Here is a 17,301-nt window from a genome sequence, read left to right as displayed (position 1 = left end):
ACCTGACATCCTCCTCCCATCACAACCCTTCGCAGAACAAAACAGCTAATGCAGGCCCTTGAAGCTGATGGAGAGTATGCTGCTGAGACGACGGGAAGGAAGAGAAACATATCAGTGAAAGGCAATCTTCTTTGGTAAGTAAACAAAGAAAAGTCTAAGCTAAACTGAATAACTGACTAACAAAAATACATTTAAAAAAACGTTATCCTGCTAGGGCACAGTGAGAGGAGCATCTTTTTTTTGGGGGTAAGTCACTTGCTTCTGGCCCGGACTGGCAATACTGTTTGCTGGTATTTAGGTAGGTGGTCATCTTGTTTATAACCAACAACCAGAAACCAGAAACCAGAAAAGCCTAAACTAATCTGAATGACTGATTGAATAATGAGACCTGATTATATGTAGTGATGGACGAACTTCCGACGGGACGTTTCGCGAACGCGAAACGCGAACGGACACAAACGTTCGCGAAAACGACCGTTCGCCGCGGGCTCCATTGACTTCAATGGGAGGCGAATTTCGCAAACCTTTAGGTCGAATTTGCGGCCACGGGGTAATTATTAGGGGGTAGCACGTAGTCCCACCACCTGGACAATAGCATAATACATGTATGAGGTGAATTTGGGATCGATAACTACAAGCATTTTTTTTTTATTTGGGAAATTGTTCTGACAATTCAGGACTATGGAGCTAATGAAGGCAATGGAGGAGAGGGAAGGTCAGGGACCAGGGTAGGCAAACAAGAGGGTGCAGGAGATACAGAGCACTGACAGCAGCACCGTAATACAGAGCACTGACATCAGCACCGTGACATACAGCGCTGACAGCAGCTCCGTGACATACAGCGCTGACAGCAGCTCCGTGACATACAGCGCTGACAGCAGCTCCGTGACATACAGCGCTGACAGCAGCTCCGTGACATACAGCGCTGACAGCAGCTCCGTGACATACAGCGCTGACAGCAGCACCGTGACATACAGCGCTGACAGCAGCTCCGTGACATACAGCGCTGACAGCAGCTCCGTGACATACAGCGCTGACAGCAGCTCCGTGACATACAGCACTGACAGCAGCTCCGTGACATACAGCGCTGACAGCAGCTCCGTGACATACAGCGCTGACAGCAGCACCGTGACATACAGCGCTGACAGCAGCTCCGTGACATACAGCGCTGACAGCAGCTCCGTGACATACAGCGCTGACAGCAGCTCCGTGACATACAGCGCTGACAGCAGCTCCGTGACATACAGCGCTGACAGCAGCTCCGTGACATACAGCGCTGACAGCAGCTCCGTGACATACAGCGCTGACAGCAGCTCCGTGACATACAGCGCTGACAGCAGCTCCGTGACATACAGCGCTGACAGCAGCTCCGTGACATACAGCGCTGACAGCAGCTCCGTGACATACAGCACTGACAGCAGCACCGTAAGCAGCCCCAGGAGGAAGTCAGCACAGCACAGGGATGGTGTGATCCCCTCATAATAAGAACCCCCAGGAGGAAGTCAGCACAGCACAGGGATGGTGGGAGCCCCTCATAATAAGAACACCCAGGAGGAAGTCAGCACAGCACAGGGATGGTGGGAACCCCTCATAATAAGCAGCCCCAGTAGAAATATGACACCGCTCAACCTCTTCAAAGAGGAGGGTAGGGGCATATAGTACGGTGTGCTTTTTTGGGTCAGGGAAGTGAGCCAAATGAATTAAGAAGGTCTGTGTGCTTGATTCCAAAAATTGTTTATAGACATATACATGGTCTACTGATCACATGTGTTGAATTCCTCCGAGATCCATGCCTCATTCATTTTTAGAAATGTGAGGTAGTTAACACTGTGGTGAGCTAGGCGAGTACGCTTATCGGTCACAATCCCCCCTGCTGCGCTGAACGTCCTTTCGGACAGGACACTGGATGAGGGGCAAGCCAACAGTTCGATTGCAAATTGGGCAAGCTCTGGCCAGAGGTCAAGCCTGCCCACCCAGTAGTCTAGGGGTTCATCACTCCTCAGAGCGTCCACATCGGCCGTTAACCCAATGTAGTCGGACACCTGACGGTCTAGGCGTTCCCTGATGCTGGATCCGGATGACACCTGTCGATGGGTCGGCTGAAAGAATGACCTCATATCCGAAGTCACCAACACATCTTCAAACCGGCCTCTTCTTGCAGGCGCTGTTGGATTGGTACCCGCAAATCCTTCTCTGGGAGTGGGAATTGCTCCTCTGCCAGCGCACGCAAAAGCAGAATGCAGCATTTCTCGAAGCAAGGCCTGGAAGTGCTGCATTCTGACAGCCCTCTGCGACGGCGGTAACATTTCCGCCATTTTGTGTTTGTACCGGGGGTCTAAGTACGTTGCCACCCAGTACTGGTCCTTGACCCTCATGCTTTTTATACGGGGGTCCCTATTAAAACACTGGAGCATGAAGGCCCCCATTTGCACTAAAGTGGAAGCGGTGTGGTGGCCTGGCTCCTGCTCATCATCCAGGATAATGTCGTCCTCTTCATTCTCCTCTCCCCATCCTCGCACAACAGGGATCCCAGAAAGGTTTAAAGCATGCTCTTCTTGCTCCTGCTCATCCGCCCCGGCACCATCCTCCTCTGACTCCTCATCAGACTCCTGTTGTTGACTTGTCTCAGATAGAGTAGCCCCCCCTGGGAATTCATCCAGCATTGCGACTTCCTCATCTTCCCGCTCCTGCTCCTCCACAGCCTGATCAATGACACGACGCAATGCACGCTCCAGAAAGAAGGCATAAGGTACCATGTCACTGATGGCGCCATGGCTGCGACTGACCAGTTTGGTGATCTCCTCAAATGGCCGCAGAAGTCTGCATGTGTCGCGCATGAGCAGCCACTGGCGCGGTGAAAAAAAACCCAGCTCCCCAGAACCGTTTCTTTCGCAGAGTTCATACAGGTAGACGTTAACTGCACGTTTCTGCTGGAGCAGCCTATCAAGCATATAGAAGGTTGAGTTCCATCGCGTCGGGCAATCGCAAATAAGACGTCTGACCGGCAGATGGTGTCGCCGCTGAATGTCAGCAAGGCGAGCCATGGCCGTGTAAGATCTTCTGAAATGGGCCGAGATTTTCCTTGCCTGCCGCAAGATGTCCTGGACCCCAGGGTATTTGACAAGGAATCGCTGCACGACCAAGTTTAAGACGTGTGCCATGCACGGCACGTGCGTGATTTTGCCCTGTTTCAATGCGCTAAGCAGATTGGCACCGTTGTCACACACCACTTTACCAACTGTCAAATTGAGCGGTGTTAGCCACTCATCTGCCTGTGAACGCAAAGCTGAAAGGAGTGCCGGGCCAGTGTGGCTCTTTGCTTCCAGGCACAACAGACGCAGCACGGCATGGCAACGTCTCACCTGGCATGTGGAATAGGTTCTGGGGAGCTTGGGCGGTGCAGTGGAAGAGACGCTAGCAGCGGAAAAGGAGGAGGCAGCTGAGGAGGAGAGGGAGGAGGATGGAGTAGGAGGAGGAGAAGAAGAGTCAGGCCTGCATGCAATCCGTGGCGGTAAAACCAAATCTACACGGGTGCCACGGGTTACATGCTTGACGGCCGTCAGAAGGTTCACCCAGTGGGCAGTAAAACTGATATACCTTCCCTGCCCGTGTTTGCTAGACCACGTGTCTGTGGTCAGATGTATCTTGGCACCGACACTGTGTGCCAGAGATACATTCACTTGCCGCTGAACATGGCCATATAGCTCTGGGATGCCCTTCTCTGAGAAATACTTCCTTCCTGGGACCTTCCATTGTGGTGTTCCAATGGCCACAAATTTGCGAAAGGCCTCCGAGTCCACCAGTTTATATGGCAGTAGTTGGCGGGCTATGAGTTCTGACAAGCCAGCCGCCAACCGTTGGGCAAGAGGGTTATCCGGCGTCATCATTTTTTTACGCTCAAACATTAGGCCCACGGAAGCCTGCCTTTTTGCAGAAAAATGTGAGCTTGGCGTGATGGAAGGTGGAGTGGAGGACAATTGTGAGGAGAGAGGAGAAGGAGAAGTAGAAGACGAGGCTGGACGGTGAGAGCCTGCAGTGTGGCTTTGTGTGTTCCGTTGCTCCCACTGGGCTCGGTGATGGCTGCTCATGTGCCTTCTTAAGGCGGTCGTCCCTAGGTGAGTATTGGGCTTACCGCGACTAACGCGTTGACTGCAAAGATTGCAGATGGCAACGCTATTGTCAGCAGCGGACACGTTAAAAAAAGCCCACACTGCGGAGCCATGTGCCGGTGTCCTGGGAGCGCCAGATGTGACCGTACATGGTCGATGACTCGCTCCTGATACATTTGCAGTCTGCTTTGTCCCTGCTGTGCAATGTAAGTCATTGCTGCTTCTCCTCCCTATCTGCTGGTCCATATCTCCCTCTGAACTCCCCTCCTCTTCCTCTCTTGTGGGCACCCACGTGACATCACTAGACACGTCATCATCAACGTCACCTTCCCCACCGCTATAAGTAGAGTAGGCAGCAACACCGGGGACCAACCTCCTCCTTGGGCTGATCTGGGTACTGGCGTCAGACTGCTGAGTAGCGCTTGTTGCTACCTCCTCTTCCTGATCCAATACCAAGAGTGGCTGCGCATCAGAAATGTCCTCTTGATATGGATCGGAAAATAATTCCAGTGACTCAAGCGGAAGGTATGTGGTGGTGGTGGTGGTGGTCGTGTTGTTGGTGGTAGTGTCTTTGGGGGTGCACATAGCAGAGAGTGAAGAAGAGGGTGCAGATCGAGAGGATGAGGAGGGTGCAGAAGAGTAAGGCTGAGCGAGCCACTCAACCAAGTCTGGTGCATCCTTTAAAGTAATTGAACGCACCTTCTGCAACTTCCCACTTTGGCTCAAGCCTGTTGCTCCTGCCCTACCCCTACCACCCCTGCGGAAGGGCCTGCCTCTTCCTCTGCATGTCATTTTTTAAATGACCCTGTGACAAAACTCTTAGTCCCTATACCGCTGAAGGACTGCTGCAGTATAGGTGAGCGGTCAGCAGTGGTGCACGTCAACCCTATCTATTGTGGACCGATAGCGGTCCTTACAGAACAGCAGACTGTACCGCACTCAAGCCTATGTACCGTAGCACCCTATACCAAGTTACCAGTCCTTATAAGAACTTTTGTGGACCAAGCAGGTTGTGTATTAGTGTTTAGCAGACTGTACGTCAGTCCCTATACCGCTGAAGGACTGCTGCAGTATAGGGCAGCGGTCAGCAGTGGTGCACGTCAACCCTATCTATTGTGGACCGATAGCGGTCCTTACAGAACAGCAGACTGTACCGCACTCAAGCCTATGTACCGTAGCACCCTATACCAAGTTACCAGTCCTTATAAGAACTTTTGTGGACCAAGCAGGTTGTGTATTAGTGTTTAGCAGACTGTACGTCAGTCCCTATACCGCTGAAGGACTGCTGCAGTATAGGGCAGCGGTCAGCAGTGGTGCACGTCAACCCTATCTATTGTGGACCGATAGCGGTCCTTACAGAACAGCAGACTGTACCGCACTCAAGCCTATGTACCGTAGCACCCTATACCAAGTTACCAGTCCTTATAAGAACTTTTGTGGAACAAGCAGGTTGTGTGTTAGTGATTAGCAGACTGTACGTCAGTCCCTATACCGCTGAAGGACTGCTGCAGTATAGGTGAGCGGTCAGCAGTGGTGCACGTCAACCCTATCTATTGTGGACCGATAGCGGTCCTTACAGAACAGCAGACTGTACCGCACTCAAGCCTATGTACCGTAGCACCCTATACCAAGTTACCAGTCCTTATAAGAACTTTTGTGGACCAAGCAGGTTGTGTATTAGTGTTTAGCAGACTGTACGTCAGTCCCTATACCGCTGAAGGACTGCTGCAGTATAGGGCAGCGGTCAGCAGTGGTGCACGTCAACCCTATCTATTGTGGACCGATAGCGGTCCTTACAGAACAGCAGACTGTACCGCACTCAAGCCTATGTACCGTAGCACCCTATACCAAGTTACCAGTCCTTATAAGAACTTTTGTGGACCAAGCAGGTTGTGTATTAGTGTTTAGCAGACTGTACGTCAGTCCCTATACCGCTGAAGGACTGCTGCAGTATAGGGCAGCGGTCAGCAGTGGTGCACGTCAACCCTATCTATTGTGGACCGATAGCGGTCCTTACAGAACAGCAGACTGTACCGCACTCAAGCCTATGTACCGTAGCACCCTATACCAAGTTACCAGTCCTTATAAGAACTTTTGTGGACCAAGCAGGTTGTGTATTAGTGTTTAGCAGACTGTACGTCAGTCCCTATACCGCTGAAGGACTGCTGCAGTATAGGGCAGCGGTCAGCAGTGGTGCACGTCAACCCTATCTATTGTGGACCGATAGCGGTCCTTACAGAACAGCAGACTGTACCGCACTCAAGCCTATGTACCGTAGCACCCTATACCAAGTTACCAGTCCTTATAAGAACTTTTGTGGAACAAGCAGGTTGTGTGTTAGTGATTAGCAGACTGTACGTCAGTCCCTATACCAATGAAGGACTGCTGCAGTATAGGGCAGCGGTCAGCAGTAGTGCACGGCAACCCTATGTATTGTGGACCGATAGCGGTCCTTACAGAACAGCAGACTGTAACGCACTCAGGCCTATGTACCGTAGCACCCTATACCAAGTTACCAGTCCTTATAAGAACTTTTGTGGACCAAGCAGGTTGTGTGTTAGTGATTAGCAGACTGTACGTCAGTCCCTATACCAATGAAGGACTGCTGCAGTATAGGGCAGCGGTCAGCAGTAGTGCACGGCAACCCTATGTATTGTGGACCGATAGCGGTCCTTACAGAACAGCAGACTGTACTGCACTCAGGCCTATGTACCGTAGCACCCTATACCAAGTTACCAGTCCTTATAAAAACTTTTGTGGACCAAGCAGGTTGTGTGTTAGTGTTTAGCAGACTGTGCGTCAGTCCCTATACCGCTGAAGGACTGCTGCAGTATAGGGCAGCGGTCAGCAGTAGTGCACGGCAACCCTATGTATTGTGGACCGATAGCGGTCCTTACAGAACAGCAGACTGTAACGCACTCAGGCCTATGTACCGTAGCACCCTATACCAAGTTACCAGTCCTTATAAGAACTTTTGTGGACCAAGCAGGTTGTGTGTTAGTGATTAGCAGACTGTACGTCAGTCCCTATACCAATGAAGGACTGCTGCAGTATAGGGCAGCGGTCAGCAGTAGTGCACGGCAACCCTATGTATTGTGGACCGATAGCGGTCCTTACAGAACAGCAGACTGTACTGCACTCAGGCCTATGTACCGTAGCACCCTATACCAAGTTACCAGTCCTTATAAGAACTTTTGTGGACCAAGCAGGTTGTGTGTTAGTGATTAGCAGACTGTACGTCAGTCCCTATACCAATGAAGGACTGCTGCAGTATAGGGCAGCGGTCAGCAGTAGTGCACGGCAACCCTATGTATTGTGGACCGATAGCGGTCCTTACAGAACAGCAGACTGTACTGCACTCAGGCCTATGTACCGTAGCACCCTATACCAAGTTACCAGTCCTTATAAGAACTTTTGTGGACCAAGCAGGTTGTGTATTAGTGTTTAGCAGACTGTGCGTCAGTCCCTATACCGCTGAAGGACTGCTGCAGTATAGGGCAGCGGTCAGCAGTAGTGCACGGCAACCCTATGTATTGTGGACCGATAGCGGTCCTTACAGAACAGCAGACTGTACCGCACCCAAGCCTATGTACCGTAGCACCCTAGACAGACCAAGTTACCAGTCCTGATAAAGAGCTTTGTGGAACAAGTGAGTTGTGAATGATTAGCAGACTGCAGCAGAAGGGCAGCAGTCAAGTATAATATTCTTTCTATATTTGGAAGAAAGAATATTATACGTGTACAAGCCTATTACCGTACCACTGATACCAGTCCTGAAAAGAACCTTTGTGGAACTAATAGTAACAGCAAGTCTTTAAAATTATCCTCACTGCCTGACACACTGCTTCCTGCCTGTCCCTATACAAATTGGCAAAAAAGAGTAGGCTGGAACGATTAGCTGGAACAGCTCTTTTGTGGACCTGATAGTAACAGCTAATGATGATGATGATGATGATGATGAAGAAAGACTAATCTGGCTGAGCTGTCCCTAAAATAGCAGCATACAGCGCTCTGTCCCTTTATCTAAACTGACAAAAGAAACTCAGGCTGCTGACCTAACACCTATACCAGTCCTGAAAAGAACTTTTGTGTACCAAATAGCTAGCGTTTTCTCTGTCCCTACTCCACACAGGATCCTTTCCCTACAGTGACAGAAGAAAGAATGTAAAATGGCCACCGGATCGGGTGTATTTATAGGTTAGGGGGAATGTCCAAGTGTCCATGAGCTGTCATGTCTCAATTGGTTGTCCTGTAACACATGATAAACGTGTCACGAAAGGTTAAAGTTCTTGTATACATTAAACACGTAAGTCCGCCGGGGCGAACGACGGAAAAAGGCGTTCGAACCCGCGGACGGCGAAAGTCGGAAATTCGCCGCGAAACGACCGCCGGGCGAACCGTTCGGCCATCACTAATTATATGTCATTTGGCACAGGAAGAATAGCATTTTTTTTTGGGGGGGGGGGGGGGGTCACCCACTTCTGCACTGGACTGGTAATATTGTTTTCTAGGTTTGGTTAAAGCAGTCATATTGTTTAACAAATGATCCAAAAACAAAAAACAAATCTGTCTGACTGACTAAAAATTAAAACACTGTATAATGGTGCACAATAAGAACAGTATCATTTATTTTGAGGCCCTGGTAGTCATTCACTTATTTCTGGACTGGTAATGCTGGGATTTGGGAATTGAGCAGTCATCAACATTAGCAAGTGAACCCAAAATACCTAAAATAATCTCAATAATTAATTTACTAATAGTTGAGAAACGACAGTATATTGTGTTAGAATGGTAAAATCTATTTGGGGCTCCTCACTTGCACTTTATAGAGCTTTCTAGAATAGCCTTATTTGTATGCACATAGCCCTGTCTTGTGATAATCTGGTGCATGTGAAAATTAAATGAGAGCTCCACCTGGTTGTTGAATATGTCAATTACAAGAACAGGCCCACAAAAGCCTGTGTACCTCCAGAAACACAGTGCTCTAACAAAAGAATTAAACTAACTTTAACAACTTTAATAACATTTGCAATATTGCACTTTAAACTGAATAATATATTTATCTTTGGATATGTTGCAGCTGGGGTTTTATTTGTTTATTTTTGTTGCCCTAGGAATTAAAACCTCCACATAGTGATGTTCTCCATGCAGCCCAGTAAAATGATCCATTCCTGAAAAAAATCCCCAAGTCAACTGTCAACAAGCAAAATGTCCTCCAGTAGCATTGCCCCATATTGATGACATTTTAAAGTCAACGTACACCAAGTAAAGATGCAACACAGTTATATCCTCCAGAAGACGTGCCCTATCCCTGATGCCATTTCATGGTCAATGTTTACCAAGCAAGGTGTAACACAGAGATACCCTCCAGATGTTGACAGCTTGGAGCCTTTTTTCGAGGAAAGCATACCAATTTTTCCTTAATTGGGCCAAAAATCTTGACATGTTTTAAAGTCTTGGTGTGCTAATATTTTTCTTTTTCTTTCTCCTAAAAGTCTGATTTCCAAATCTCAAACTCACTCCTCCAGGTCAACAGATGGCAAGCTTAAGATGAAGAGGAATTCCTCACAATCTAACTGTGCTGTGGCCTAGTCTGAGGTAAATGCCAACACTTTTTACAAGCTTGCACACAAACAAATTGCAGAGACATTACAACTAATATTATGGTATCTGTTACTAATAGGTTTTGCTCACAAATCTTCTAAAAAGAAGTTCAGCCACAAGTGCGAAAAAAATTAAAGAGGTTCATGAACAGAATGTATGTAAAACTGCTCCAGAAAAGAGATTACAGGAGGCCTAAAAAGGATTGGTCAGTAAAAACAATGCCTGCAAAAACATTCTACTATTTCTAATTCTACACATTTTGCAATGTCAAGTTTGTATGTGAGTGACCAGGTCACCGAACAGGCATAGAAACTACAAGGCATGACACAGGGAGACTTGGGTTGCCACCTCACCCTTTAAACCCGAACACATGAATTACACAGGTTCTGAGGCTAATTTAATGCAGATAAGGCACAAAGTGAGTTTAATCACCACCCTAATCAGCCACAGAACCTGTGTAATTAATATGTGTTCAGTTTTAAAGGGATGAAGTGGCAACCTAGTGTAACCCATTCTGAATGTAATTAATCTACTTCATGTTCAGATACATCTCCAACAACTGCAGAAAATGTTATCTTATGTGAAGACCTACTTTGTTCAAGCAATGCATCTGCCAAATCTGTAATGTTATGCCCTGTTATGCCTTCCATATCTGCACAGTTTATTATTTCATGCCAAAAGGTGTTTTCTCATAAGTAGAATCTGTAATTTTGTGATTCAATATGCCTTCTGTAAGTTCAGAATTTTCAGATATGGTCTCTACATCTGCCGAGTCAATTTCCACATGTTCTAATATGTCTTCTACATCAAGTCTAAAGCATTTTTGGCACCAGATGTACTAGTTGTCATGTACAACTACTAAATTATACTATTTCTAAAAGCACACCCTAATCCACCATCATCGGATGCTAATAATGTGACACCTTTTTAGGGGCATAAAGTCTACTTTAGCCCTTTGCCCAGTGATAGCACAATTCAAATAAAATGTTAATTTCTTGCCTTTCAAGGGGCATAATGTTTACCTTTGCCCTGTACCCAGTGTTTGCACAGTCCAAAAAAAATTTATTATATTTTGTATATAAATCCAAGCAATATTTTGTTCCAAGGGTTTGCCTTTCAGTACTAACCGATAAAGTCCATTAATTAATGGTTGTAAGGTTTAAAATGTACATGTATGCATATGCAGGAAGTAGGATCAGTGGAAGAGGGAGATTGGGTCGCAACCAGGAGCCAATAATCATGTTAGCAACTTTCTGAAGTTGCCATGTACAGAAAGAATTGACCCTTGGGGTGGAACGACTGGACAGGGGGGTTAACATGACAATGAGAAGAATGACAGGAAGCAATAAGAGTTAGAAAAGAATCAATAATGACAGATACTCACTTTGTACTTTTTTGTAGTTCATTTTTTAATTAGTCACTCACTTGTGGCAGCTAGGTTATTTAGTAAGTGAGCTAGAAATGCCTAACGTAATCTCAAAAACTGACTAATGAAAAATTAACAGACCATATCTTGTGGAATGGTACGAATGACTGAATCATTTATATAGAAGTCAGTCATTCACTTCTAAGGATGGACCAAACATCCCCCGGGTTCGGTTCGCACCAGAACACACGAACAGGCAAAAAGTTCTGGCAAACATGCAAACCCTATTAAAGTCTATGGGACACGAACATGAAAAATCAAAAGTGCTAATTTTAAAGGGTTATATGCCAGTTATTGCCATGAAAAGTATATGGGGACCCGGGTACTGCCTAGGGGACAAGTATCAATGCAAAAAAAGTTTTTAAAACAACAGTTTTTTTCAGGAGCAGTGATTTTAATAATGCTTAAAGTGAAACAATAAAAAGGAAATATTCATTTAAATACCGTACCTGGGGGTCCCCTTAGTCTGTCTGTAAAGCGGTGCATCTGTGCGATGTGTAGAACAGTGCCGCAGCAAAATTACATTTCTAAAGGAAAAAAAATGAATATAAACTTGCTCGCAGCTGTAATGTATTGCTGTCTCCGGGAAATATAGATGAAAAATCAAGAAAAAAAATGGCATAGGGTCCCCCCCCAAGTCCATACCAGGGCCTTCGGTTCTGGCATGGATTTTAAGGGGAACTCCACACTAAGAAAAAAAAAAACTGTTTTTTTCCTGTCAAGACTGGCAGGAACCAGAAGACCAAATGAGTGTCACAAAGTGTAATGTGAAGATAAATAGTAGAAATTTATTATGAATAGAAAAAATACAAACTACTCCACAAAGGGAGGCAAAAATAATGACACCTGCAACTAAATAGCATCCAGAGATTCCAGTGTCATGCAGTCTCTGAATGTGGCAACATGAAGACAAAATGACATAAAAGACTGTACATGCAACATAAAACAGAGCATCCGGACGACAAGGGTCTGTATGTGGGTATCCCTACCACGTCAAGTCGACGTACAAAATTCTGTCATAAATATGTTAATAGGCAGGGTCACATACAGGTCCCTGGAAGGCTCAAGCCTATAAAGTACAGTATATATACATATATATATATATATATATATATATATATATATATATAAATTACACTAACTGCACTGTATATTCCGAACTGTATAATATATACTACACTACACTAAATGCTCTATATACTCTGAACCTGTAATTATATATATATATATATATATATATATATATATATATATATATATATATATATATATATATATATATATATATATGTATGTATTACACTGACTACACATACACACACACTACACTACATTACCTGCCTAATCTCCATTTATTCACTATATACAGCCGCAGTGTAAGCAGCAGCCTTATTTAGTGTGGGACGTGGACCCCTGAGCCAAGATTGACCAAACGCACCTTGCCCTTGGCCAATCATAATTCTCACAGTGCTGTGATTGGCGGTGCATGCTTTGGCCAATCAGCAGATTGGTCAGGTGCATGCTTTGGCCAATCAGCAGCCATCAATGCACTGCAATCTCGAAGAGAGGAGGTGGGAAAGAAAAGGGGGAAGCATGGAGGACACAGGAGCCATCCCACAGTTCACCGCCATCACCCACTGCCTGACCTGCCACTAAGATGGGGTAAGTGTCGGGTATAAAACAGCTGGGTGGGGTCACAGTGGCTGCATTTGATGGACACAAGTGGCAGCATTTGATGGGCACAAGTGGCTGCATTTGATGGGCACAAGTGGCTGCATATGACGGGCACAAGTGGCTGTATTTGATGGGCACAAGTGGCTGTATATGATGAGCACAAGTGGCTGCATATGATGGGCATAAGTGGCTGCATTTGATGGGCACAAGTGGCTGCATATGACTGGCACAAGTGGCTGCATTTGATGGGCATAAGTGGCTGCATACAAAGGGCACAAGTGGCTGCATATGATGAGAACAAGTGGCTGCATTTGATGGGCACAATGGCTCCAATTTATGGCTCAGTGGCTGCATTTGATGGGCACAGTGGCTGCATTTGATGGGCACAGTGGAGCTGCAATTGATGTTGTTTTTTTCCAGTATTTTTCAGTTTGTTTGTGCCCCCCCCCTAACTATTTTGAGCACCAGCCACCACTGGTCAGTCTCATTTGGCATGCAGAAATTGCATCCAGCACTTTTTTTGTGTCGGCCGTATGAGGCTCCAAGTCAGAAGTGAAGGCCTCGTCATCTTCCTCTAGAGATCCTGCGCTTTGTGTCAACATTTTTCAAGTTTTCAGCTGAATTGAGATGCTTTGCGCAGAGGAGACAGAATGTGCCAAGTATGCGGGTCTTCTGCAGCAGGAAACTGTGTATGAAGTTCAAGATATTTGCCAGGATATCTAGGAAAGGTTACATGCGTCCTACTCTATTGTGCTCCAGGCAATGCCCCACAAAAGATTATTTGTTAAGGATGAATATAAAAATCAGACAATAATTCCAATCATACCACCTCCTCCCCTTACAAACAATAAAATAAAGGGTAACAGAGCCAGTAATAACTACAACCTAAGGAAAGGGGTTAAAAGTTTACATTTTAGTTAAAAACCTGCGGGTACAGTTAAAGAGTACAGTAACTCTTTAAAGACTGCCTAATTCTACATAACTGATGTCATCATCTTGAGGACTCATTAAAACAATGATGTCAGCTATTTACTTCTGGACACCATCCTGCCTAGCAGTAGCAACATTTGCTTGACTAGTTTTGGTAATCCTTGTCATACTGTGAAATACTGTATTTGTAATGTTGCTGTCATCTGTTGATTTACTGTTGTACACATTTTGTATCGTGTTCAAAAAAATAGAAATCAGACAGACCAATTGTCATATTATACTAAATGATTGCATTTTACAGTAAATACATACTCACATAACTAATGTCAACATATTGAGCACTGGGTATTATAAATATTTCAGCTCTGTACTAATGGTTATCCTCATCATGTTCAGCATGACTTGATTAATCAATAACTGGTCATCCACATTATACTTAAAACACAAAGCCTTGACCAATTACTATGTATGTATTTTTCCTGTCATCTGTTTGTTTGCTGTTGTTTTTCTCTTGTATCTTGTTCAGCGAAAATAAAAATGTAGAAATCAAATGGACCTTTTGCTTGATTTTATTACAAATACAATTCAAATTACTAGTCTTGTGTGTTAGGCCCCTTTCACATGGGCGCCTCCGCTAAGCATAGTCCACTTGCTGAGCGGGGGAACTCAATGCTGATCCCCGCTAAGTAGGCGGATGACCGGTCCTTGTCCGTTCCACTATGCAGAGTGGACACGGACACAGTCCAATAGGATAGAAATGGATCGCCTGTTAATTTCCAACTGATGCCACCCGACTTGCCAGACAGATGGGGAATAGGACCACCATTCATCTGTTTTTGTCAGACAGGATTGGATCAGATGAAGGTTGGTGTCAGCAGACATATGTCCATTGACATCCACCACTCAATAGATAAGATTGGAAGGTCCGATCAGGTCTGCTTAAAAAACGGACAGACTTATCTGATCGGACAGCCCACGTGAAAGTGGCCTTAAGTTGTTGCTTCAGAAATAAAGGCAATGTTGATGGATGAAGATTGCAGCTGTATCATGTGAAAAAGGCAGTAAAGGTGGGTCACCAGACCTAAAATCTCCCTGTGGGCCCCAAAGTCCCAGTCTTCCACTGTCTATATACTATTAACTCCTTCCCGCTGAGCGTACGCACATATGCGGCCTCGGCTTTAAGGGGTTATACTGGGATGATGCCTGCAGAAACTGTCACTTCCAGTTTACTAGGCTGCCAATGGCGCTGTCTAAAAAATAAATGACAGTATTCAGAATCACCATTTTTGGTGATCTGAATACTTTGAAGTACAAAGGAGGGATTTGGGGTCTTTTAGAACCCTGATCTCTACATAAAGCGTACCTGTCACCACCTATTACTGTCACAAGGGATGTATACATTCCTTGTGACAGCAATAAAAGTGATAATTTTTTTAAAGTAACAATGTAAAAAAATAAATTAAATTAAATTAAATAATTTTTTTAAAGCGTCCCTGTCCCCACGAGCTCGTGCAGCAAAGAAAATACACACTTAAGTCACGCCCGCATTTTTAAATGTGTTTAAATCACATATCTGAGGTATCGCCACGATCGTCAGAGTGAGAGCAATAATTCTAGCACTAGACCTCCTTTGTACCTCTGGTAATGGTTGTTTCTTTTTTTTTAAAGCGCCGCCTATGGAGATTTTTAGGTACCGGAGTTTATCGCCATTACACGAGTGTGCGCAATTTCAAAGCATGACATGTTGGGTATCTATTTACTCTGTGTAACATCATCTTTAACATTATACAAAAAAATTGGTCTTACTTTACTGTTGAGCTTTTTTTAATTCATTCTTTTTTCCTGAGAAATTTAATTTGAAAGACCGCTGCATAAATACAGTGTGACATAAAATATTCTAATGATCACCATTTTATGCTCTAGATTCTATATATATAATGTTTGGGGGTTCTAAGTCATTTTCTAGCAAAAAATACGGATTTTAACTTGCAAGCAACAAATGTCAGAAATTGGCTTAGTCATGAAAGGGTTACATCATAACTAAAGGCAAATAGAGTGGATAGAGTTGTGAGAGAGTAAAACACCTGCCAGTGCCATTAGGAAGACTCACCTTCTCTATTAGTCATGTATACCATTATGAACAAAAGTGAATGTAAAAGAAAATCCCAAATTGCGGGTTGTCCCCACCACAGAAATAGTGGGGATATATTCCAATGGGGACACCAGCTCTGGTGACCCTGGTGACAACCATGGATTCCCTCACTTTGAAGGGATTTTCTCTCACATCCTCTTTTGGCTATAGGAAATCTCCCCAATGGGACACCCATAGCAAAAATGAACCTTACAGGTTAAATCCCTCCCTTACTCTATTAATAATGAAAAATAAAACTGCCTGTAAAATGAAAAAAAAAAAATCCTGTTCGCTTTTAATACCCAATCATATGCAGATGCTTTTCACATCATTGGATAATCGATGTGCATATTCACATGATGTTTTGAGTAAAGATTCTGGGGGAAATCAGCCTCAATATTTTAGCCCAGAATGCCCCAGCCCATACATATAGTGCAAGATAACACCAAAAGCTCTGCTTACAATGGCCAAACTTTGTATTGATACCTGTCAAAAATATGAACTTCTTGCACATAAATGACTATTTTAAGAGAAAGAGAAGTTTATGTCACTTAATTAAACATACATTTAAGCAGCTTGTTTTTTATTTCACATTTTAGGTACTGAAAGATTTTATCAAGTACATTAGCCAAATATGTGACCAAGATGGGAAAATTGGTGATTTGTACCTTGAACTAAACAAACTTTCATATGAAAGTAAGTAAAAAAAAAAAAGTTTGTAAGTTATTTTTTTTTTTACTTTGCAAAGGATATAATGTACGGTTATGTTCTTCACAGTAATGTGTTCAGTCCTGTACAATGAGAGATGCGGACTTCTCCATGAAGCTTGTACCGAAGATGCCATGACTTTCATAACATCAGTAAAAAAGGTACTAAATATAAATTCAATTTTTTAATTAGTCACCTTTCACCCCAAGATGTTACATTTTTAAAATGTAGGTGATATTAAGTCATTGTTTTAAATTACGGGTTAATTAATTGATGAGGGTTTATAAAGGCAGAATATAAATATTTTCAAAGGAGGTTGCAAAAGGTTCAAATGCATTTAAACTTAATTGTGAAGATAGGGAGGTCTGGTGAGCCCCAAACTGTGTAGATGGAATAGGTAAGTTGTAGTCAACAGAGTGCCACCCTAATTTTCCCCAAAATGTGCAAGTTGCCAATAGAAATGGTCAGATTTAAATCTCATGCCTAGGCAATTATGGGGGGTGGGATTGACAACTTTAAAAGAACAGATTTTGACAAAAAGCAGGGAAATATAGAAACAATGCAGACATGTTATATATCTAGTAGTCGCCCAAAAATTCCTAGTAAGGCCTGTAGTAAATCGTCTGGCAGAGCAGCTTAAAGCTATATACATTTTAAAGCTGTTTTTTAAAACTTTTTACATAATCCCTAAGTTCTGTTCTAATGGAGCAACATTGATA

The 17,301-nt window shown here is 44.3% G+C and overlaps 1 protein-coding gene across 1 annotated transcript in view; it reads left to right on the top strand.

Annotated features, from left to right (window-relative positions):
• The window catches only part of LOC143998074 (1,25-dihydroxyvitamin D(3) 24-hydroxylase, mitochondrial-like), an 89,157-nt gene that overhangs the window by 32,111 nt on the left and 39,745 nt on the right, over positions 1-17,301 (top strand). The window contains exons 5-6 of the mRNA XM_077493833.1: positions 16,474-16,570; positions 16,652-16,743. Coding sequence (XP_077349959.1) covers positions 16,474-16,570; positions 16,652-16,743 — 189 coding nt within the window. The remainder of the gene's footprint in view (positions 1-16,473; positions 16,571-16,651; positions 16,744-17,301) is intronic.

The sequence above is a fragment of the Lithobates pipiens genome, unplaced genomic scaffold, assembly GCF_037356315.1.
Source record: "Lithobates pipiens isolate NorthernLeopardFrog02 unplaced genomic scaffold, aLitPip1_a1.2 Scaffold_19, whole genome shotgun sequence".
NCBI classification, from domain to species: Eukaryota; Metazoa; Chordata; class Amphibia; order Anura; family Ranidae; genus Lithobates; species Lithobates pipiens.
Note: the sequence above shows the minus strand (reverse complement) of the source record. Positions and strands in the feature narration are given on the sequence as shown.